Raw genomic sequence first — 23,440 nt, 5'->3', positions numbered from 1 at the left:
AATTTAAGATGGTGGAATCCAAAAAAAAAAAAAAAAAAAAAGAAACAAACAAGCAAAGCAAAGCAAAACAAAATACCAGACTTTAAATACAGAGAACAAACTGGTGGTTGTCAGAGGGGTGGGGGATGGGTAAAATAGATAAAGGTGATTAAGAGGTACAAGCTTCCAGTTATAAAGTAAATAAGTCATGGAGCTGAAAGGTACAGCATAGAGAATACAGTCAATAATGTAACAATATATAGCAACAGATAACTACACTCATGGTAAGCAATGAGTAATGTATGAAATTGCTGAATCAATATGCTCTACACCTGAAACAAATAACATTGCAAGTTAATTATAATTCAATAAAAAGAAAAAGGGAAAAGAAAAAGCCTGGAATAGAAATTAAAAAAAAAAAAAAAAGACAGGATCCACCAATATATAATCTATATGAAACTCACTTCAAATATGACATAAGTAGGTTAAAAGTAACAGGATGGAAAAAGATATACTATACAAACACTAATCAAAATAGTCAGTGTTAACAAGCACAGGAAAATATGTTTAACATGACTTATCAGGGAAATGCAAACCAAAACCACAATGAAATGCTTCACACCCACTAGGATGGCTATAATTTTTATTATTTTTTTTATTTATTTATGATAGTCACAAAAAGAGAGAGAGAGAGAGAGGCAGAGACACAGGCAGAGGGAGAAGCAGGCTCCATACACCGGGAGCCCGACGTGGGATTCGATCCCAGGTCTCCAGGATCACGCCCTGGGTCAAAGGCAGGCGCCAAACCACTGCGCCACCCATGGATCCCTAGGATGGCTATAATAAAGAAGACAGATACAATACAAATTGGCTAGAATGTAGAGAATTTCTTTCTCAGTAATTGATTGAATTTTTACACAGAGAATCAACAAGGATACAGAAAGCATGGACATACACCATCAATGAGGTGGGTTGAATTAATATCAACAACAGCATACACACTATTTTTAAGCACAGACAGGACATTCACTAGGATAGATTTTATCCTAGATAACAAAACAAACCTTAACAAATTTAAAGGAATTGTAATCATACAAATTATGTTCTGTAACCACAATGAAATTAAACTAAGTAACAGAGACATAAGAAAATTTCCAAACACTTGGAAATTAAACAACACATAAATAATCCAGAAGTCAAAAAAGAAGTCTTTTTGGAAATCAGAGAATATTTTCATCTAAATAAACATGAAAATACACGATATCAAAATTTTGTCATGCATATATAGCAATACTTTGAAGAAAATTTGTAGCATTAAATTATTTTATTAGAAAATTAAAAAGAAAAAAAAGAAAATTAAAAAGATCTCAAATCAATTAACTAAGCCTCAAACTTATGAAACCAGGAAAAAGAGCAAAATAAACTCCACAGTAAATAGAAAGAAGGAAATAAAAGAGCAGAAATCAATGAAACTGGGAACAGAAAAGCAACAGAGAAAAAGCAATGAAACCAAGCCTAATTCTCTGAAAAAGGAAGTAGAGTGGATAAACCTCCAGCAAAACTGATAAAAGGGGGAAAAAGAGAGAGAAGATATAAATTACTGATGTTGGAAATGAAAGAAGGGGTATCACTTCAGACTCCTAGTTCTTTAAAAGGATAAGTGAATACAATAATAAATTCCATACACATGAATTGGATAATTTGGATGAAATGGACTAATTCCCTAAAAACTACAAACTGCAGTCACACAAGAGGAAAATAGGTAACTATTAATATAGTCCTATAACTATTAGGTATAGTAATTATAGTTATAACTACTAAAATCCTATAACTATTCCATAGTAGTCCTGTAACTATTAAATTACGTTTGTAGTTAAAAATCTGCAAAAAAAATCTCTATTTGGATGATTTCAATGGCAAATTCTACCGAACATATAAAGAAGAAATAATGCCAATCTTCTACAACCTCTTTGAGAAAATAGAAAAAAGTACTTCCAAACTCATAAAATGATGCCAGCATTACTCTGAAACCAAAATCAGACACATTCCCGAAAGAGAGACAGAGAACCACAATCCAATAAAATCCTCAAGAAAATATCAGCAACCCAAATTCAGCAACACATTGAATGAATAATACACCACGACCAAGTAGGATTTATCCCAGAACTCAAGGCTATTTCTATATTTAAGTATCAATCAATGCAATCCACCATAAAAAAAAAAAAAAAAAGAAAAAGAAACAAAACTTCACCATACTAACTGGTGCATTTGAAGAAAAAATAAATAAAAATAAAAATTCTCTGCAAATAGAAAGGGATTGGCTCAAATTGAGAAAGGGCATCTTCACTATAGAACTATAGACAACATTATACTTAAGTGAAAGACTGACTATTTCCTCTTTAAAATCAGGACCAACACAAGAATGTCCTCAATCACCACTCCTATTCAGTAACATACCGGTGCAATAAAAGGCATATAGATTGGAAAAGAATAAAACTATCATTATTAAAAAATCCCATGTAAAAAATCCCAAAGAATACAAAAAAGAACTCCTGTTACTAATATGTGACTTCTGCAGTCACAAGATACAAGATAAACGTGCAAAAAAAATCAAATTTTTCTTTCAGCACTGAACACGTAGAAACCGAAATTTTAAAAACACATTTATAATAGTTCATAACATGAAATTTTGGTGTATAAACCTAACAAAACATATATAGGATGTGCACACTGATAAACTATAAAATGCTAATGAAGGAAACCAAAGAGGCCCTAAATAAATGGAGACACACTACGTTCATAAATTAGAAGACTCAACATAGTAGGCATGTCAACATAGCAGGCTTGTCAATCTTCCACAACTAATCTATTGACTTAATGCAACCTCTGATCAAAATCACAGCTGGCCTTGTTGTAAAAATTGATAACCTAATTCTAAGATATCTATGAAAATGCAAAGAAACTAGAACAGCTAAAAGAATTTTGTCAACAAAGTTGGAGAATTTAGGACTTATAAAGTTACAGCAATCAAGACGACATGGTGTTGGCAGAGACAGAATAGTCAGACATAAGCACACAGAAACATGGTCAACTGTTTTTTTTAAAAAGATGCAGACACTTCAGAGGGGAAAAGACAGTCTTGTCAACAAATGGTTATGTGCCAAAAATGAACCCCAACATAGTTCTTACATTACACAAAAATTAACTCTAAGTGGACCACAGATCTAAATGTAAAATGGCAAGTGGAGAAAATCTTTGTGACCTGGTGTTAGGCAAAGATTTTTTTTAGACATATTAGAAGCCTCATTGATAAAAAAAAATAAAATTAAATTAAAAAAAAGATTTAAGAAACTAGATTTCATCAAAACTAGAAACTTTTGCTCTGGGAAAGGCACTGTTAAGACTATCTGAAAAGACAAGGTGCAGACTGGGAGGCAAAATTTGCAAACCACATATCTGACAAAGGACTTTATCTAGAATACATAAAACCTCTCAGAATTAACAATTAAGAAAATCATCCAATTTTTAAAACAAGCAAAAGACTTTAACATTTAACAAATAGGATATATAGATGGCAAATAAACACATGAAAATATGTTCAACATCACTAGCTATGAGAGAAATCCAATTAAAACAATGAGATTCAGGGGCGCCTGGGTGGCTCAGCGGTTGAGCATCTGCCTTTGGCTCCAGTCGTGATCCTGGGGTCCTGGAGTCCCACATCAGGCTCCCCGCAGTGAGCCTGGTCCTTCCTCTGCTTATGTCTCTGCCTTTCTCTGTGTGTCACTCATGAATAAATAAATAAAATCTTAAAAAAAAAAAAAAAAGAGAGAGAGAGAGAGATCCACTATACCCCTATTAAGATGCCGAAAATAAAAACTACTGACATTCCAAGTATTGCAAGGATACAGTGTGACTGGAACTGTCATACAGTGCTGGTGAGAATGCAAAATGGTATGGCTATTTCAGAAAATGGTTTGGCAGCTTCTGACCAAGTTAAACATCTAGTTACCATATAACAATGTAGAAATACTACTACAGTAGTAGCAATACTACTTCCTGTATTTACTGCAGAGAAATGAGTAAACTGTAGTAGAGCAATAAAATAGAATGAGGTTAAAAAAAAAAATAGAATGAGGTACTGATACAGACAACAGTTGAGATGAATCTCAAGGGCATTATGCTGAGTGAAAGAAGAGAGTTTCAAAAGGCACTGTCTAAAAGACAAAACTACAATATACTTCCTGTCCCCAAGGTTTTGTCTTTGTCATTAACTCATCTGGTGTTTATTTGCATTTTAGTGTAAGGAAGCTATCTACTTATATTTCCTTTGTCTTATGGTGATAACTAGTTGCCCCCGTCTTCATTTATTGTACAGTGCATTTTTCCAGCACTGAATTTTTTCCTATTGAGATATATTTGACATATACTATTATATAAGGTGTACACCATATTGATTTGGTATTTATGTACTGTAATATAATTGCCATTGTAATAAAAATTAACATCTTTATCATGTCACATTTTTTCTCTCTTATGGTTGGAATACTCCCACTCATTTTAATGCCACAACTGTTTTTTCAATACATGTATGGGAATGTTTTTGAGCTCTCTATTCTACCTCTGGGTCTTTTTATCTCCACAACAATACTATGCTGTGTCAACTGTTGTACTTATAAAATATACTCTTACTATCTGACATACCAAGTCACCCTTTTCTCCTTCAAAATTCTTTACTTATTCTTAATTTTCTCTTCACCCTAATTCATTCCAAATGGACCTTGAGGAACACGTGGGTGGCTCAGTCAGTTAAACATCAGACTCTTGATTTCCCTCCAGGGGCACCTGACTGGTGACTCGGGATTTTGGCTCAGGTCATGATCTCAGGTTCGCGAGATAAAGCCCTGCATCAAGCTGCATCAGCCCTGCTTAGGATTCTCTCTCTCCTTTACCCTGTCCTTCCCCCGCTTTAAAAAATAAAAAACAAAAAATAGCTAGACCTTCAGGGCACTCTAGATCAAACTCCTAGGCATTAATTAATTTAAACTGTTGGCAGATTTCTTATATACCATCTTATATCCTTTTGGTCAACAGCACAAGTGTTATTCCCATTTTATCAATAAGGAAATAAGACTCAGGCATCCCATATGTAAGGAGCTGAATGACAGTACCATGCAGTAAGGAAGAAGCCAAGCTAGTTCCAGAAATAGAATTTCTGATCCTCAGTCTCTAGTGCTCTACTCAGAAACCAAGGTGGATCCTCAGGACCCTGTTTACTTTTAGCTATGTAAAAACCATCTGTCTCTCTGAGTGAATAAACAAAGCAAACTCCCTAAACCTGCTTCACCAATGGAATTTCCAAGATATTGGAAAAACTGCATATGAAGCCAGCAATAGAAAATAAATGGAGGTATAAATGAAGATTAAAAAAACAAACAAACCAAAATTCCAAATATTTCCCCTTGTAATAAAAGCCTACCATCTGCTTTAATTAGGCATCACAGTTCATTATAAAACCAATTAATGTTTACTGACAGGGTTTTTGAAAGTACAATTAACATCCACTTTTAAAAACCTTCTCTAGATTGCATAATGAAATACTGTCAAAATGAACTATATTTAAAATTTGTTTTGTAACTATAAAAATACACCTATTCAGGAAAAGGAATTATAACCATCAGGTAATTGAAAGTGTAATTTTGTTAATGCTTCAGAAAAACAGTGACACAGAGTTTCTAAGAATCTGCATGTTCATTTCCTGTATGTGAAATAACAGAATAGTTTAAAATATTTTATAACATGCATAATACTTTGCCACCTTTTTTGAAAGTCATTGTACTTTCTCCCCGTTTAATGGCTGGTAAGTGGAGTGGGAAGAAGACTGTTTTCCAAACTCTCTAACAAGTTTTAAATATTTGAAAATAGACTCCAGTAAAAAAGGGAGTGTTTTCCATTTATCTGCATATATTTATAGTGCTTGTCGTAACTGGTCACAGTGCACTTACATTATTTTCTATACGTAGGCCCAAATTATAGGTGAAATTTTTCTAAAGCAGGTTTTCCCCTGCCAGCATTCTCACCCACTTTGCCACCCAAGATATTGGCAGACTTCTGGCAGAGGGTTCAGAACATTCTGCTGCTCATAAAAGAGAAACTATCACCCACTCAAGATAGCAACTGCCAGCTGTTTAGTTTTACATTTTGGTCAAGAAAAATTTAAAGAAATTCAAGTCACTCTCTTTTCTTTTTTATCCACAAATCCACTATCCCATATAGATGGACATACACAGAAATACTGTGACTAATCATACACCATAAATCTGTCTTAAAATATTAACAAACTAGTTCAGTTAAAAAATTTATTGGACTGTTTAGGCAGGTGCTGCAAATATTAATTAGTAGATAATATTAACAGATACATTTAGAAACAGAAAAATAAAAAGACAGTTATAGCTTTCTTACAAACCTTTCATCTAAAGAAATAAGAAAAATGTATGCAAATTACATACATCGAAAAGCATCTTATACAATATATTACTATATTTGAAAGCACAGAAAATTTTCACCATCTTTGAAAATGATGGAATAAACACGTTTGCTTTAAGAAGCAGCTTTATGAGGAAGATAAATTTTTAAAGTTGGAAGGTACAGGATTTTTTTTTTAACCTTAGAATTGTAGCTAAATATAAGTTTCATTTATGTATAAGGTTCAAAAAGGTATGACAAGTCAAGGAACTAACCTAATCTAAACCAGTTATTTATAACCTAAGGGCCAAGGACTCATTGGAAGAGTTACATGGATGTACACACACCAAGTATGATCCTTAGTCTAAAATATTTTTTTCTCACGCATATGACTTTTTCTCTATTTTTCAAATATAGACAGATACTAGCATACAATAAAATCATTTAAAAGCACAGCTTTTTCCATTATGCATAATCTCAATCAACAAATACTAAAAAGTACAATTACTTTTGTGCTGGGGGTACAGAGTTTTTCATATTCAAAACAGGTCAGGAGACTTTAGCTAACATACAAGGTTCCTTCTGGCTCTAAAATCCTGTGATTTTAAGAGCACTAAGGACTCCTTTTATGAATCTTTAGAACTATCACATTATGAGTATGTAGACATATTTACAAATATATATATATATATATACATATATATACATACACACACAAATAATGCCCGCTATGCCCCCCAGGCACTGAATTAGCTTTTGTTACAAAGATGGACAAGCCAGGATTCCAGACTTAATCTCAAATGGACACAGAGACAGATACATGAACAAATAATACAACCTAATAAATATTGCAGAAGAACGATTCCAAGTGTTCTGGAAGCACAATGGTTATTATGACTGTCACCTGGGGGAGTCTGAGAAGACAAGAATCTGTGAATTGGGTCTTGATAGGTGGGGAGTGGGGGAGAGAGAGAGAGAGAGCGAAAGCATTCTAGATAGATGGTACAGCACACACAGAGGCACAGAGTTGTGAAAGTGCATGACCTGTTTGGGCAGCCAGGTCTGGTATGGCTGGATATTAAGGTATCTGGAGGAAAAGCAAGAGGAGACTAAAACATAAAACAGAGTGGAACAGTGAAAGGTCCTGAATTATCATTCAGGCCTAACAATTAAGACTTCATTCCATTAGGAATAGGGTTACTGGGAAAGTAACCCTAGGAAAGGAGTGACATAAACAAATTTTAGGATGATAATTCTATGGAAAGATGATGGTGGAGAAACTAATGTGGGGGGGGCGGGGGGAGGTGCTGGGCAACTGCAAAAATTCTGGTAAAAGGAGGAGTAATAGAGCAGTGCGAGTGCAAATGAAGAATCAAGGAGGAAGGTTTCCAGGTGGGACAGGAGGACGAACACTGGTACCAATATCGGGGATGGGACACCGAAGAAAGGCAGGAAGAAAACCAGGAGTATTCCTTCGAGGGCAGTTTCAAGAAAGACGGTAATAGTCCCATCCATGTAATATGCTGCAAAGCTGTAAACTGAAACCCGAAAGGTCCCTCTCCCCTCCCCTCGTTGGTAAGCAAGCTCCCAGGTGGGCTCAGGCAGGAAGAAAAGGGAAACGGAGGATGCGCCCAGGACAAGGTTAGGGACCAAGGCTTCAGGAAACTTTCCGCATCTCAGACCCGGAAAGAGGAGCTCACAGCTGGGGGCCGGGCAAGGGGAGCACCGCTCCACGGAGCAGGTAACCGGCGCAGGGAAAGGGCTGAGGCCAGGCGGGGGGCCAGCAGCGCGAGGGGGGCAGAGCCCCAGAGCGACCCAGGGAAGGAAACTTCCGAGTCCCTACTCCCGCTCTCGTCCCTCGGTGTATTCCACTTACTCTGGTCTCAATCCCTCGCAGCCGTCAGCTGTAGCGTCAGGACTCAAAGCCTCTGCCAACAGGGACCTACGCACCCAAGGGAAGAGAAGACTCCTCTCGCCTGTTCAGCTTCTTCAGCGAGCAGACACAGAAGCCAGCGAGCACAGTCAGCGCACGGGGAACTGCAAGGGTCCGCGGAGCTCAGCCCCATCCCCGGCCCGCGGCAAACCTGCGCGGAGAGCCTCCGACCGGAGCGCGCAGAGCGCTCAAACCTCGCGAGACTCCCTGCCTCACGTTACCGCGGGCGTGCAGAGCCGAGAGATGGTACTTGCGGATTCTCGCAGGCATGCGCGAGAGGTGGGGGCGGGTCCTTTCTAGGCCCCGCCCCATCGATCTACTTAGGCTTTAGCTTGGTTTCTCGCAAAGTGTCGCGAGTTTTGCCAAGGGAAGCCGACCTGGGTGGAGAGACCAAGAAGGGGAGGCCGGGTGGGAGGGCCTTTGCGCTTAAGGGGCCGTGGCTGGTTTAGCCGGTGCTGTGGTTGGTACTTCGCTGGTGGAGAGGCTCTGAGGTCGCCTGGATCAATCTTCCCAATGGGTTACTGGGAAAATTAGCGGGTAGAAAATCTTGAGGGTCGGAGGCATTTTTTTTTTTTTGGCTCCGCCCTCTTCCTGTTCTGCGAGCTGGGCGTCTGGCCCACCACGGGGGAAGGGCAGCTTGGCGGGGCTGAGGAAGAGGGCTCTGCGCACGCGCGAGTCCGAGTGTGTGAGTGTTTGTGTTCACGCGCACGCGCGCGCGCTCCTGCATTTAGGAAGCCTGGGAAGGACCGGTGTGCTTGGAGATGAGCGGGGAAAGCATAGTCCCCCGTGTTTGGTACCAGACACTCCTGACTGTGCGCTGACCCTCCCCACCCAGCCAGCAGCCTTTTGCAGAGAGGCTGTGGTCCATAGCCTCTGTTCGTTTTCACTGCAGGACCAGGCACGAAAGTAAGCGAACCTCGATCCCGAGGTCTTCCCTATCCACTCACCTTGTACTTTCCACCCCCCCCCCCACCCTCCAGTAGAGTGTGTTTAGGTTTCTCAAAGAAGAGTTTGCATGAAGGGGAAATGCGTTTGAAAGCAGAAGAAAAATAGCTAGGTCGTAAAAAGTCCGTTCGTTTTGATGCACACTTCTGCTCTGCTTACCATGTGCTTTTTGAATGTGAATTGTCTATTCGGTGTAAGGTTTTATTAGCGAAGCGAGGGAGTTTTTGTAAGTTTAAAAGTTTCTCCTCCCCAGCAATGCGACGGGTAGCCACTAAGTTTTTCTGTTCTACATGATAAATTACTGGGGTGTTAACGAAAGCTAAGGGGGAGAGTTTGCATTTGGGGGTCCTTATCCTAATGCGAAGACCCGAGATGCGGTTGTTTTAGGGGAGGTTTATTATAATTCGGGCTTTCCTTTTGCTGTCACTCCTCTTTCCTGTTCCTTCTGGCCCACCTTAACCTTTTTTTTTTTTCAGAAGTCTCGAGACTTTCGAAGGAAGTCCAAACTGTTGACTTGTGTTTGGGGGTTTATATGTGACTGATGTCAGGTAGCAAGAATCATCAGAAGTGTATTTCAGAGTATTTGTCGTTTATTATGTCTGGTATTATGGAAGGGAATCAAGTACAATTATTTGTAAACAGTTTTTTTTTTCCTGCCAATTTTAAGTTCATTCAAAAAGCAAAGCGTATATATGGACTGTAGTTTTGCCTGTGACTGATAGAGTGACAGCTTAATATGGTGTGGCTTATCCCTCTAATTGATAGTTACTTTCTGGTCATGACCTCATTAAATCTTGTCCTTTGTTGGATAAATTTCCTTGAATACTGATTGTTCGTGTTCCCTACCAAACCTTTTTTGAGGAAAAGACATTAATTAGGAACAATTTAAGGATATTAAGTGTCCTGTATAAGACGTTCGGCTAATATGTTTTATCCCTTACAGGTTAAAACAAAATGAAGATTTTTTCTGAATCTCATAAAACAGTATTTGTTGTAGATCACTGCCCTTATATGGCAGAATCATGCAGACAGCATGTTGAGTTTGATATGCTGGTGAAGAATAGGACCCAAGGAATCATCCCTTTGGCTCCCATATCTAAATCATTGTGGACTTGCTCAGTAGAATCTTCCATGGAATATTGTAGAATAATGTATGATATATTTCCTTTCAAAAAGCTGGTGAGTGTGAAATACAAGCAAAAATCATGATTTGGGGGGATGGGCTTGTTACATTTTTTATGTAAGAATGTACTATAGATTGACTTAAAACTGTTTGCTACTTTAAAAAATGTATGTATGTAGAACTCTTCCTTGGAATTATTATGCTGTGTGCATCTAACTGGGGCTAACAGCAATGATAACAGCTAACAGTTTTGGAGCATTTACACGTACCAGTCATTTCCAAAGTGCTTCATATTCACTAACTTTCTTAAGTCTCAGAACAGTCCTGTAAGGTAGCCACTGTAATTACTGGGAAATTTTTCAAAGTATATAATAATCAGAATAAAATAGGCACTGACCGTTGAGAACTGTTGCGGGGCTAAGCACAAGGGATGTTGGGTGTAGGCAGTGTCAGATTGTGTTGGTATGTACCATCTGAATATCAGCTTTGTTTGTTATTGCCATGTTGGAGATATATAAATCGAGGTAAAGAGCAAAAACTTTTCCTAGTCACACAGCCCTTTAGAGGCAGAACCAGAATTTGAACCTAAGCAGGCTGGCTGCTTACAGTTTCAGCAAATGCACACAAAACTGCTGTAGGATTTGGCCATATTGGAAAGAAATTGCTCTTAAGAATGCTAACTGGAAATTGTTTTTTTCCACAAGAAGAGAGATTGAAGATTGATAGATTCCAAATATGAAAATTATCTTTAGGTTTCATCATCTCAGCTGTTTTATTTTGGGAGTCATTTGGTTAGCCACAAGTGGATGATTTGCTTTGTCTCATTTGGAGCAGCCTAGATGGGACCTCGCCAGTTCTTAGCCTAGGACAGGCAGGGCAGTAACAGTAAGGCTGAGCATAGAGAATCTAATACCTTCAGATATGTTCCAAATTAAAACGTAAGGTGTTTTTAGTCCCTCTGCAAATTATGCATTATGTAGGGTAAAAGAACATGATAGGGAGGATAAGTAGTAATTTAGGGTGCAGACTTTGATTCAAATTCTGGTATCATTAGCTAGTGTGTCACAGTGTGACCTTGATCATATTGCTTAATTTCTCCAAGCCTCAGTTTCCTCCCATGTAAGCCTAATACCTCTTTCTATGATGTAAGATTTCAATGAGATAGTATAACTAAAGCGGCTAGTAGAATATATCCCTGTCAGATAAGCCTTACAAGAGAAGGCTACTTATCAAATTTATTAGGGATGTAAAACTCACTTCATGGATGGTAGGAAAAAAGATCATGGATAAGATCATATAATCTGGGGGAAAGAAATAATCTCACGCTCCTTCAAAAGGGAGCAATCATCATTTTATATATTTTCTAATATATCCTTACTAGCATTATCCTCTTTCTTGATAGTATTTTTTGTTTGCATTTTACTTTATTATAAAGTCCAAATGCACTATTTTGACTTTCAGTGCCTTTTGGGTTATGGCTACTACCTATTTCTCTGAGCTTATCTCCCACTCCTTTGCCAGCTCTGACCCTTTCACCCTTTTGAGTGTACACATAGGATTTAGAGGCCTTTGCATTTGCTGTTTGCTGTACCAGGAATTCTCTGTCTCCAGCTCTATTTATGTCTGGTTCCTTTTGGTCATTTGATTTTGGGTCAATTGCCACTTCCACAGAGAGCCCTTCTCTGACCACCCAACCTAAAGCAGCTAACCAATTTCACTGAAATTATCTTGTGCATTTATTTGTTTGTATTCTTCCCCCCAGCCCCTGACTTACCACCCCACCCCCAGCCCCTGACTTTCCCCATATTGTGAGCAATACAACTTTTATTCATCGCTGTATTCCCAAATCCCCAGTGCCAAGGATAGTACCTGGCATATACTAGGTATTCTATAACTATAAAGTGAATGAATGAATCAGCAAGCCAGCGCTAAGGACTGCATATTATTTTAAATATGATGTGATTGAGTGGAATTGGATGTGAATACTAATTATGTCTTTGAAATCTATCAGGTGAATTTCATTGTGAGTGACTCTGGAGCACATGTTTTAAATTCTTGGACTCAAGAAGACCAAAATTTGCAGGAGGTATGGTTAGGTTTTGAGCTGTGGCCATTTTTGAAAATTATCTAAACGTGGTAATACTTTTTTGGAAAGTGATTTAAAAGATTTTTTATCAATATAGTATCTGCACATGTTTTAAAAAACTAATACTGAATGAAAAACAGCTATCTTCATTCCAGTCTTTTCCCACTTCTTAGAAGCAAACTTTCAAATCTAGCTCATCTAGTATTTACTTCCATATTTCTAAATGATAGTTTACTACTATTAGTAGTAACTAGTAGTAAACTAATAGTTTTACTACTATTGATAGAGTTCTCAATTAAAACTTTATTTTTTTACTGTTGTTAATGAAGATTTAACTTTTATCTTTCCTGTCACCCATGCCCTTATGCCCACCCTCTTCCTTTCCCCCATTTTCTCAGTGTTATTAGAATTTTTGTTTATTTCAAATTGCATATTTGCATTATGATACCTATATAATGTGTTATTCCCTGTTAAACTAGTATATGTGGTTATTTCCTTTTTTTTTTTAAAGGTTTTATTGAGATATTGACATACAGCACGATATAAGTTTAAGGTGTAAAACACAATGATTTGACTTACATATTCTTTCCTTTCTTGTGTAACTTTTTGTTTATTCTTGCAATTTATCATTTCTTTTTTTGTAATTTGCTTAATTTTATATGTATCTGTTGCTGCTTTTCCTCATTCTCTACAAAACTTATCAATATTTTTATCATAAATGTATGAGAAATTTAGACTGTTTCTTTTTTTCTTGAAAAACTTCTTAGAGCACTGTCTTTTGCTTGAACTGGCTACTTTCTAGGCCTAATGCTTTTTAAACATTATTTGTTTAAGAATACTGAGATTTGTGATAGATTATGTTCTTTGCTGTTCAGTTGGATGGAAGACTTCAGTTTTAAGATTTTAAGTTTTAAGATTTTTATTTATTTATTCATGAGAGACAGAGAGAGAGAGAGAGAGAGAGAGAGAGGCAGACGGAGAAGCAGGCTCTATGCAAGGAGCCTGACATGGGACTCAGTCCCAGGTCTCCAGGATCAGGCCCTGGGCTGAAGGCGGCACTAAAACGCTGAGCCACCCAGGCTGCCACCCCTGATACTATAACACTGATTAGTGTTATAGTATGTAAACATACCTAATATTTTATTCTTTTGAGGTAACTCAAGCAGTAGGCTTTAATTGGTTTAGCTTTGCATTAATATTACTCCACAATGTTCTTTATTCTTTCTTTACTTTAAAAAATAATATTAAGGATTCGGTACATTGTCTCTGCCTTGTCTTTTTGAAAGGGCATGTATTTTGCTTCACTTCTTTTAAGAGGTTCTTTGAAGGAAGCTTGAAGCCTCTCTAGCTGTGTATAAATAAAAATCACAAATTTGTATAGGTTTTCCTTGCTTCACCTCTGCAGTGCAGTAAAAGTTGTGCATTTGATAATGGTATATATATTTTAAGAGAATTGCTACGTCCCTCTGCTTTCTGAATGTGAAGGCACATAGTATCACTGATTGCTTTTAAATTGTGAACAGAAGGAGAAACTCCAATTAGGAAGGCAACTATATAGCAGATCACTATGGTGTAACATTATGTAAAATAATTGACATTTTGTATAAATTATGTATAATCTTGTCTGTGTTAACACATTTAGTGTTTAGCTTTGGTTATCAGTGTCACACCTTTCCCTAGAATCATGAGTTCTTCCTCTGCCTGTGTCTCTGCCTCTCTCTGTTTCTCATGAATAAATAAATAAATAAATAATTAAAAAATAAAAATCATTTAGAATCATGAGTAACAAGTGAAGTAGATGGAAGACAAATTTTTGGGTTAGAAGGATTGATTGTAAACATCCTTTGCTTCAACTCCTTCGTTGTGCAGGTGAAAGAACAGAGGCCCACAGGGGCCAAAGGTTGTTTGACTTCTGTTCATGGGTCCAGGGCTCTTTTTGCTACAGGACATAATTCTATCCTATATATCTTAAATTTTACCACCAAAAATTGTCAGAGTTGAGGAGTTTGGGTCTAGTTTTTGTAGACGTGATTAAATAAAGTTTGAAAGTATTATGCTAATGTGGAACAGTTTATATTATTATTTTCACTTTCAAGTTAGGAGAGATTGACTCAGTAATAAAAGGCAGAGCCAGAATTTCAGGCCATTTCTGTCTGAGTACAAAACTTAAGCTTGCTTTCTGCTACTTTCCCCTGGAACACAACATCCCTAAAAAGCTACTTTTTCCTGAGTTTCTCCTATGTATCAGGGACTTTGTATAGTCATTTACACAGTCTTCTTTCTTTCTTTTTTGATTACTTCTTATGAATACATAATACCTATATAGTTTAGAAATTAAGTTTACATATATACATACACAGGGACATATGTACACTTATACATATGTGCATGTGTAGTAAAAGTTAAGCCTTGAAAACTTTCCAATTAGTTCCCTGACCCAATTAGTGGTACTAGATCCCACTTATGCTCGCCCACGAGGTGAGTATGTTCAACTCCTACCAGCTTTGTGTTTAGTGAAGCATGAAATCTGCCATTATGGGAGTATTTTATTTTAATCATAGATATTGGCAAACACTACTAATTAGGGCTTACCTCCTACCTCTGACTTTGGAGAGCTGATTTACCAGCAAATCACTGTTTATCTCCACCACTATTAGTTTTCTATGGTTTATTCCAGAGTAACTTTATGCACATAAAAGCAAAGTTCTTCCACTTTGTTCTCTTTCAAAATTGTTTTGGCTGTTCTCCAACCCTTGCAATTCCATATGAATTTTAGAATCACCTTGTCAGTTTCTACAAAAAAGTCAACTGGAATTCTGACATGGATTAAGTTTAATCTGTAGTTCAGTGGAGTAGTGTTGCGGTTTTAACAATATTAAGTCTTCCAGCCCATAAACATGGGATATTTTACATTCATTTAGATCTTTAATTTCTTTTAACAGTGCTTTGTAGCTCTCAGAATATAAAATTCACATTTCCTTTGTTGATTTGATTCCAAAGATTTTATTCTTTTTGGTACTATTACAAATGGAATTGTGTTTTCTTCGGGGCAGCTCCGGTGGCGGAGCGGTTTAGCGCCGCCTGCAGCCCAGGATGTGGTTCGGGAGACCGGGGATCAAATCCCACATCGGGCTCCTTGCATGGAGCCTGCTTCTCCCTCTGCCTGTGTCTCTGCCTCTTTCTCTCTCTCTCTGTTTCTCATGAATAAATAAATAAATAAATCTTAAAAAAAAAATAAGGAATTGTTTTTTTCATTTTCAGATGGTTCATTGCTAGTGTGTAGCAGTACAATTTGTTTTTGTGTATTGATTATGTATCCTGCAATATACTGAACTTGCTTTTCATTTCTAATTGTCTTTAGTAAATTCCTTATGATTTTCTACATACAAGGTCATGTCATATGCAACATAGGGATAATTTTACTTCTTTTCCAATCTGGATTCCTTTTATTTCTTTTTCTTAATTGCTCTGGCTAGGACCTCCAGTACAGTGTGGAATAGAAGTAATGAGAGAAGACATCCTTCTGTTCCTGATCTTAGAGGGAACACATCAAGTCTTCACTGTTAAGCCTGATGTCATCTGTAGGTTTTTCATAGGTGCAATTTTCTTTTCTTTTTTTTTTTACATTTGTTTTTATTTAAGCTTGATTTGCCAACATATAGTATAACACCCAGTGCTCATCCCATCAAGTGCCCTCCTCAGTGCCCATCACCCAGTTACCTCCAACCCCTTGGCCACCTCCCTTTCTGCAACCCTTTATTTCCCAGAGTTAGGAGTCTCTCATGGTTTGTCTCCCTCTCTAATTTTTCCCACTCAGTTCCCTTCCTTTCCCTTATAATCCCTTTCACTATTTCTTATGTTCCATGTATGAGTGATTGTCCTTTGATTGACTTATTTCACTCAGCATAATACCCTCCAGTTCTATCCACGTTGAAGCAAATGGTGGGTATTCATCCTTTCTGATGGCTGAGTAATATTCCATTGTTTATATATACCACATCTTCTTTATCCATTCATCTGTCAAAGGACCTTGTGGCTCCTACAGTTTGATTGTGGTGGACATTGCTGCTATAACATCGGGGTGCAGGTGTCCCAGTGTTTCACTACATCCGTATCTTTGGGGTAAATACCCAGTAGTGCAATTGCTGGGCCGTAGGGTACATAGGTGCCATTTTCTGCTTGAAAAAGTTCCCTTCTATATCTAGTTTGCTAAGTTTTTTTTTATCATGAAAGGTCCTGGATTTTGTAAAATGCTTTTTCTGTGTTTATGCAGATGATCATGTGATTTTTGAAAAATTCTATTGATATTTACATGAATTGACTTTCAGATGTTAAATCAACTTCGCATTCCTGGAGTATAAGTCTCACTTTGTCGTGGTGTATAATTCTTTTTATGTGTTGCTGGATTCTGTTTGCTACTATCTTGTTGAGGATTTTCATGTCCATATTTGTAAGATACATTGGTTTATATTTTTCTTGTGGTGTCTGACTTGTACATACTCTTGCCAACATAATTATTTTCTCTTTTACTTTAGCTAATGGCAGCATTAGCTGCTGTTGGGCCTCCTAATCCACGAGCAGACCCAGAATGCTGCAGCATTCTGCATGGTCTGGTTGCAGCAGTGGAAACCCTGTGTAAAATTACAGAATACCAACATGAGGCTCGTACTCTACTAATGGAAAATGCAGAACGTGTTGGAAATAGAGGACGAATAATTTGCATTACTAATGCAAAAAGGTAAGACATTAATCAGAATAATCCTTTCATTAAGAGAATTTTAATGTCTTATTACAGTTTAAAAAAAAAAAAACAGGAACAGCATGTTAGCATTTAAGCATATCTCAAGTGCTTTTCTAATATTAAAGCCATATTTATCCAGTTCTAATATAACTCATTTCAGTTGAAAGCTGTTTAGATTGTCATCATATAGGTTAATTTGACTTTTTTCTTCATTAGTTTTTCAGCTGCTTCTTTGATATTGTGAGTGAACGAACATGTTAAAGACAGTCCTTATTGAAGTAATTTTCAGTCTCTATTACAAGGTACTACAGCTGAATAGTATGTTTTTCTCTGTTTATTCAAGTTTGTTTTTTTATGCTGTAGTGATAGTCATGTGCGAATGCTTGAAGACTGTGTCCAGGAAACAATTCATGAGCATAACAAGCTTGCTGCAAATTCAGATCAGTGAGTATAATCATAAGTCAAATCAGTATTTCATTTTATAGTCCTGTATCTCATCATAATTATTCCAATAATTGTAATAGTAATTGGTGGCATTCCCTTGAATTTTCTACTAGTTCTACAAGTTAGCCAGAAAATGTATGTTTGATAAGAAAATTTTTCCGTTTTCTTTTTCACTTTAAAATTTTACTTCTTTTTGAGAGGAAAGGTGATCAGAAGGATAAGATAATACATTTGTAAAACATATTGGTTTGATGGCTTGCTCTTATACTTTGCGTTACAAATTTGTAAAATGAACAGATTGTTGGTAGCATTTTTTAATATGTACTAAATCAAAACATGACAGCTAATTGCATTATAATTAAAAAAAAAAAAAAAAAAGCTGGGGCACCTGGGTGGCTCAGTTGGTTGAGTGTCTGATTCTTGATTTTGGCCCAGGGCACGATCTCAAAGTTGTGAAATCAAGATTGTGTCAGGCTCAGCACTGAGCATGAAACCTGTTTTGGGTTCACGGTTCTCGCTCTCTCTGTCTCTCTGTCTCTCTGCCTCTTTCCTCCATGCTCCCCCAACTCCACTCTCAAAAGAAAAAAAAAAGTAAAGCTATTAAAGACAAGTATAGGACAGTTGAAAAATGGAGTTTATATTAGATTGAGGTATTTTTTTTTAAAGATTTTATTTATACTTGAGAGAGACAGAGAGAAGACAGAGACAATAGGCAGAGGGAGAAGCAGGCTCCCTGCAGGGAGCCCGATGCAGGACTCCATCCCAGAACTCTGGGATCTTGCCCTGAGCCAAAGGCAGAAAGGCAGACCCTCAAATGCTGAGCCACCTAGGCGTCCTTCTTCTTCTTTTCTTTTTTTTTTTTTTTTAAGATTTTATTTATTTATTTGACACAGAGAGAGCAATTGGGAGCACAAGCAGAAGGAGAAGCAGATTCCCTGCTGAGTAGAGAGCCCACTGTGGGGCTAGGTCCCAGGACCCTGGGATCATGATCTGAGCCAAAGGCAGATGCTTAACTGACCAAGCCACCCAGGTGCTCCAAGCTAGCATTAATTTTCTTAAGTGGAGTACTAGTATTATTGTTAATGAGCAGGATTATTTTCAGTTATTATTGTCTGATTTGTCCTTAAAAATAATAGTAAAAGGGAAACCAATATACAATATATTTAGTTTCTCTAGTGGCAGTTATCAAAAATTATTTCTGATTATAAGACATTTTCCTTTATTTTTCAAACACAAAGTATCATTTTTGCATTAGAATTAAATTCATATATTCATTAAATGGTCATTGCTATACAAATATAACAATTACAGTTTTTCTAAATATTTAGCTTTGGGGCAGCCTGAGTGGCTCAGTGGTTTAGCGCCGCCTTCAGCCCAGGGCCTGATCCTGGAGTCCTGGGATCGAGTTCCACGTCAGGCTCCCTGTGTGGAGCCTGCTTCTCCCTCTGCCTGTGTCTCTGCTTCTCTCTCTCTCTCTCTGTGTCTCTCATGAATAAATAAATTAAATAAATAAATAAATATTTAGCTTTTATGTTAACAGTAATATCTGAGTATAGAGATATACTTTTTGATATATTGAACTTATAATTGTTTACCTACTTGGATTCTTTACATACTATGTATTCTTATTCTAAGTAAAAAGTTTCTCTTTAAGTCTCATGCAGATTCAGAAGTGTGAACTGGTCTTGATCCATACTTACGCAGTTGGTGAAGACAGCCTTGTATCTGATCGTCCTAAAAAGGAGGTAAGTGCAGAGGTAATGGAAGGAAAGATCACTGTTATTTATTAACAAACACTGGGAAGGGTTAGCATAAAACTGATCACATTGCCAACATTTTCTGCCAAGCAGATATTTGGAGTTTTCAAAGCAGTCTCTGGAAAAACACCTACGCTGATTCTTTATGTTATAGTTTAGATGTTAAAATGTTTTCTGTTTTGCTTGCCTGTTGAAGTTTAAATGTGTTGCAAAACCATACATAGTATTGTTCCTAAAATTTCAGTCACTTTAATGGATTTCATTTGCTTTAATGACTTTTTATTGTATGAAAGTTCTTTTCATCTTTAGAAAGGCAATACACTTTTTAACAAAAAATAGACTCTAATAAGATAATTTACATAGCCAGAGGACAGAAGGCTGAAACTAATTTCTAATCTTGGTTTACTTTTTAAATAAATTTGAACAATTTTAAAGGAAAAGATGAGTGTGGTGATTTTTAAATGGATTTGCATCATAAAATATTCTCCATAATTGGTATGTTTAGAAATATAGATTTATGTATTTATAGAATTATATTAAATGTGTATGTTCATATTCTGGTTTTTCATTTAGCCTAGTTCATATAAACGTGAAGTATTACCTTAGTCTGAGTTTTTTATGGTTAGGTGGTATTTTAGGATCATTAGCTCTATCCTTGTGTTTTTGGGTAGTTTCCAGCATAAGCCTTTTTTTGGTTAACTTCCTTTTGCCTCTTTTGATAATGTGGTAAGTTGGCTTTACTTTGTGTTAACTAAAAACTTATTTACATTAAATCTTATACCCTGAACTGAGTGAAAGTTTGTTACCTTGTTGTAAGTAACTTTTGGCTGCCTAATCTGCCTAATCGCGTTTATTGGTGATGAAATATGATGTTCATGACAATTTCCACATTCTTTATTATAATAAGTAGTTTTATTTACATGGGTTTTCCTCTCCACAAAATTAATTACTTTTCTACAGTATTTCTGTGGGCCATTTCAGATCCATTTTGCATATAGATAAATAGAAGTAAAAATTATAAATTAAAATAAATACTTAAAGACTTTCACTCTGAGTTTCAAGAGGACAAAGACTGCTCATTTACTGCTGTATTTAACAACTCACCTAGTTTTGGCAGATAACATAGTAAGTTCTGCTTAGTGCTTATCTGTTGAGTGAGTGTATGAAAATGTTTTGCTAAAATAATGATCATAGTTAATTTATGGGCCTTTTTATTTTTTCTAGATTCTAAAAGTAAAAATAATTTTTATAGATTGAAGTAAAGTATTTGATACTAGTCACACTATATTAATGTTTTATGGGTTTTTTTCTTAATACTTTTTTTATAGTTATCTCCTGTTTTAACCAGTGAAGTTCATAGTGTTCGTGCTGGACGGCACCTTGCTACCAAATTAAATATTTTAGTACAGCAACATTTTGACTTGGCTTCAACTACTATTACAAATATTCCAATGAAGGTAGGCAGCTCTTTTTCTTGCTATGTTGAAAGCTCTGCTTTGCTTTGTAAGTATTTGTTTGACACGTATTATTTATTTTAATTGAACCTTAATTTTTTCTCCCTATATCATATTTTCTATTTTGCCTAGCCCACATTCAGTGTCTTTGACCAGGTCAGTACATAGTGAAAAGCAACAAAGAAAGGATCACAGAACAAAATTCTCTATTTTTCTTTCTAGTGAGAGCACTATATATTAGCTTTTAAACTATGTTGTCATTAAAATATAATCTGTGTCTTAAATGATCACTTTTTCTGTGATTCTTTTCCAGACGATTATGTTACTAGATTTTACTTTGTGCATTCTAGTGGATCTTCTATTTCCTATATTTTTGTTCTTGTTCATCTAGTATGAAAATGTTTGTAACTAGTAGATCTCACAAGGAAAAATAGCTTATAGTTTTAAAAAGTTTATTATATTCTAGCTGAAAAACTGAAGATGTAAGTCTTATGATTTTATTCATGGATTTTATTAGGAATCTATGGGTATCTGTTCATTTCCATTATTTTATCATTAAGTTGCCTAGGACCAGGACAATGCCTGGCCCATAATAAGCTTCACATGAATTTTTACTGAGTGGAGTTGAATTTAATTTTATTGGTTATGTTTGCAAATATGAAGTAGTCATCATACCTAAAAATTCAAATTGGCTTTAAGTCCAGTTTCATTGTTTTGCCACCATATGATGAACACTAAATTTCATGAGAAATATGATCTGTTCTTTATTAATTTCCTCCTTATACCAATGGCTGGCTCTTTAATAGAAATTGTAGCCTTATCCAATAGAATGGTTTGATACAATAGCAATTATCAAGTAAAATGGTATAATGTATTTTAATATATGTAATTTCTTGGGTTACAAGAAAAATACTCTGAGAGTGACAGATACCTTACTTTTTAAATTTGATCATATTTGTGTGCAACTGGTGTGACTCTCTTCAATCTTTGTCTTTTTCTTGTAAATAGATAATATTGAAGTTCTTAGTAATTAGTAAAAACAAGTAACTAAACTTGTTTATTAGTATGTATTTGCTAATTTATATAATTGATGTTTGCTAATTTCCTAAAGGTATTTAAAGATGCTATTTCCTCCTTTAAACAACTATTTCACTTTTAATTTGTGTAAACTATTTCAGTTAATAATATTTATGTATAAAATGTATTAGCAAGACAACGCATTTGGCATAAAAGAAATCTCTAAAGTTCTGGAAGAGTCATTTTGTTAATTCTTATGTAATGTAAGAAAAATCATTAAATACTTTATTACATATATAGCTAGTAGTTTTTAAGTAGAGTTCATTGCCTTGGAAACTATTGCATCTTTAAATAGATTAATTACTGAGCAAGCTGTCCCATTATAGCTAATTAATGCTGGGTATATTTTACTTCACTTTGAGCAAAAAGCAAAATGAATAATTAATAACTTAATTATTTTGAAAATAAAACCAAGTTATTTTAAATTTTGCTTTAAGGAAGAACAACATGCTAACACATCTGCCAATTATGATGTGGAGCTACTTCATCACAAAGATGCACATGTGGATTTCCTGAAAAGTGGTAAGTAAAGGATGGTAGAAACTATTTTATAAAATCTAACATATGAAAGCATACTAACAACTTTGAGAAGTTTGTCAGTAAGCAAACCTGATGGACAGTAGTACATTTCTTCAAACTTGTTCTTCAATATTATCTATTAATGACCTTGGAACTAGTGTCTATAGTATTACCTATTAATGATCTAGGAACTCTAGCTACTGGAACCAATACTGAGAAAGATAGCCATGATAATCATGTCATAGTTTTTATTTTGCAAGCAAACCAGTTTGGGAAAGCAAAAACAAGAACTGACTTAAAAGAGTGATAGACTTCCAGCTTGCCTGCATGAAAAATTTCAGTCTTGAAATTTAAAGTTAAATTCATTTTCTTTCCCCTAAAAATTATTTGAGTCAGTGATCTCATCACCAAAATCATATATTTCTGCAACTGTATCAGCATGGTTTGAAGGAGAAAACTGGAGATAGTAGGTAAGAATTTTAGCTAACACTTTCCCATCAGCTAGCAACATCCCTGTTTCTAGACTTCAGTCTGCACATTTTAATAAATTAAGATACTTATTAGATGAACTGTAATATTCCATCCATTCCTAAAATTCAGTGGCATTGCCTTTAAGTTTTGGCATTTGGTTAAATCCTTTGGAATGTTTTCTGTGTAAGTTGATGCTATATGGTTGACTCTGACCATGTTGTATGCATCTTTTCTGAAGTTAATACCTTCAACCAATCGTAACATTTGTTACATACATAAGGAATCTTGAAATTAATCTAATACAGATTTCTAACATGAGAAAAACTATTAAGATAAAGGGATGTATTAGTGTTTAACAAAGGAATGTAAAGAACTTGTTTTTGAAAATATAGTATGTGGAAATTACTGAGAACCTGTGAGATAATATCAACTTTTAAAGTATTTAT

General features: G+C 35.9%; 2 protein-coding genes across 6 annotated transcripts in view; one reads left to right on the top strand and one right to left on the bottom strand.

Annotated features, from left to right (window-relative positions):
* Positions 1 to 8,626, bottom strand: part of FGFR1OP2 (FGFR1 oncogene partner 2) — a 32,076-nt gene extending 23,450 nt beyond the window's left edge. The window contains exon 1 of one of the 3 annotated variants that reach the window (XM_041736613.1): positions 8,321 to 8,626. The gene's annotated coding sequence lies outside the window, so the exon portion shown is untranslated. The remainder of the gene's footprint in view (positions 1 to 8,320) is intronic. The other 2 variants (XM_041736612.1, XM_041736614.1) reach the window with 2 other exon arrangements.
* A 130-nt stretch (positions 8,627 to 8,756) lies between these two features.
* Positions 8,757 to 23,440, top strand: part of INTS13 (integrator complex subunit 13) — a 29,171-nt gene continuing 14,487 nt past the window's right edge. The window contains exons 1-8 of one of the 3 annotated variants that reach the window (XM_041736783.1): positions 8,757 to 9,283; positions 10,320 to 10,501; positions 12,457 to 12,531; positions 17,067 to 17,269; positions 17,636 to 17,716; positions 19,371 to 19,461; positions 20,802 to 20,930; positions 22,442 to 22,526. In XM_041736783.1, the coding sequence (XP_041592717.1) occupies positions 10,334 to 10,501; positions 12,457 to 12,531; positions 17,067 to 17,269; positions 17,636 to 17,716; positions 19,371 to 19,461; positions 20,802 to 20,930; positions 22,442 to 22,526 (832 nt within the window). In that variant the 5' untranslated portion in view covers positions 8,757 to 9,283; positions 10,320 to 10,333. Of the gene's footprint in view, positions 9,284 to 10,265; positions 10,502 to 12,456; positions 12,532 to 17,066; positions 17,270 to 17,635; positions 17,717 to 19,370; positions 19,462 to 20,801; positions 20,931 to 22,441; positions 22,527 to 23,440 lie in introns of all 3 variants that reach the window. The other 2 variants (XM_041736782.1, XM_041736784.1) reach the window with 2 other exon arrangements.

The sequence above is a fragment of the Vulpes lagopus genome, chromosome 21 (genome assembly GCF_018345385.1).
Source record: "Vulpes lagopus strain Blue_001 chromosome 21, ASM1834538v1, whole genome shotgun sequence".
Taxonomy (NCBI): Eukaryota; Metazoa; Chordata; class Mammalia; order Carnivora; family Canidae; genus Vulpes; species Vulpes lagopus.
The sequence above is the reverse complement of the archived record's forward strand: the minus strand, read 5'-3'. Positions and strand labels throughout refer to the sequence as shown.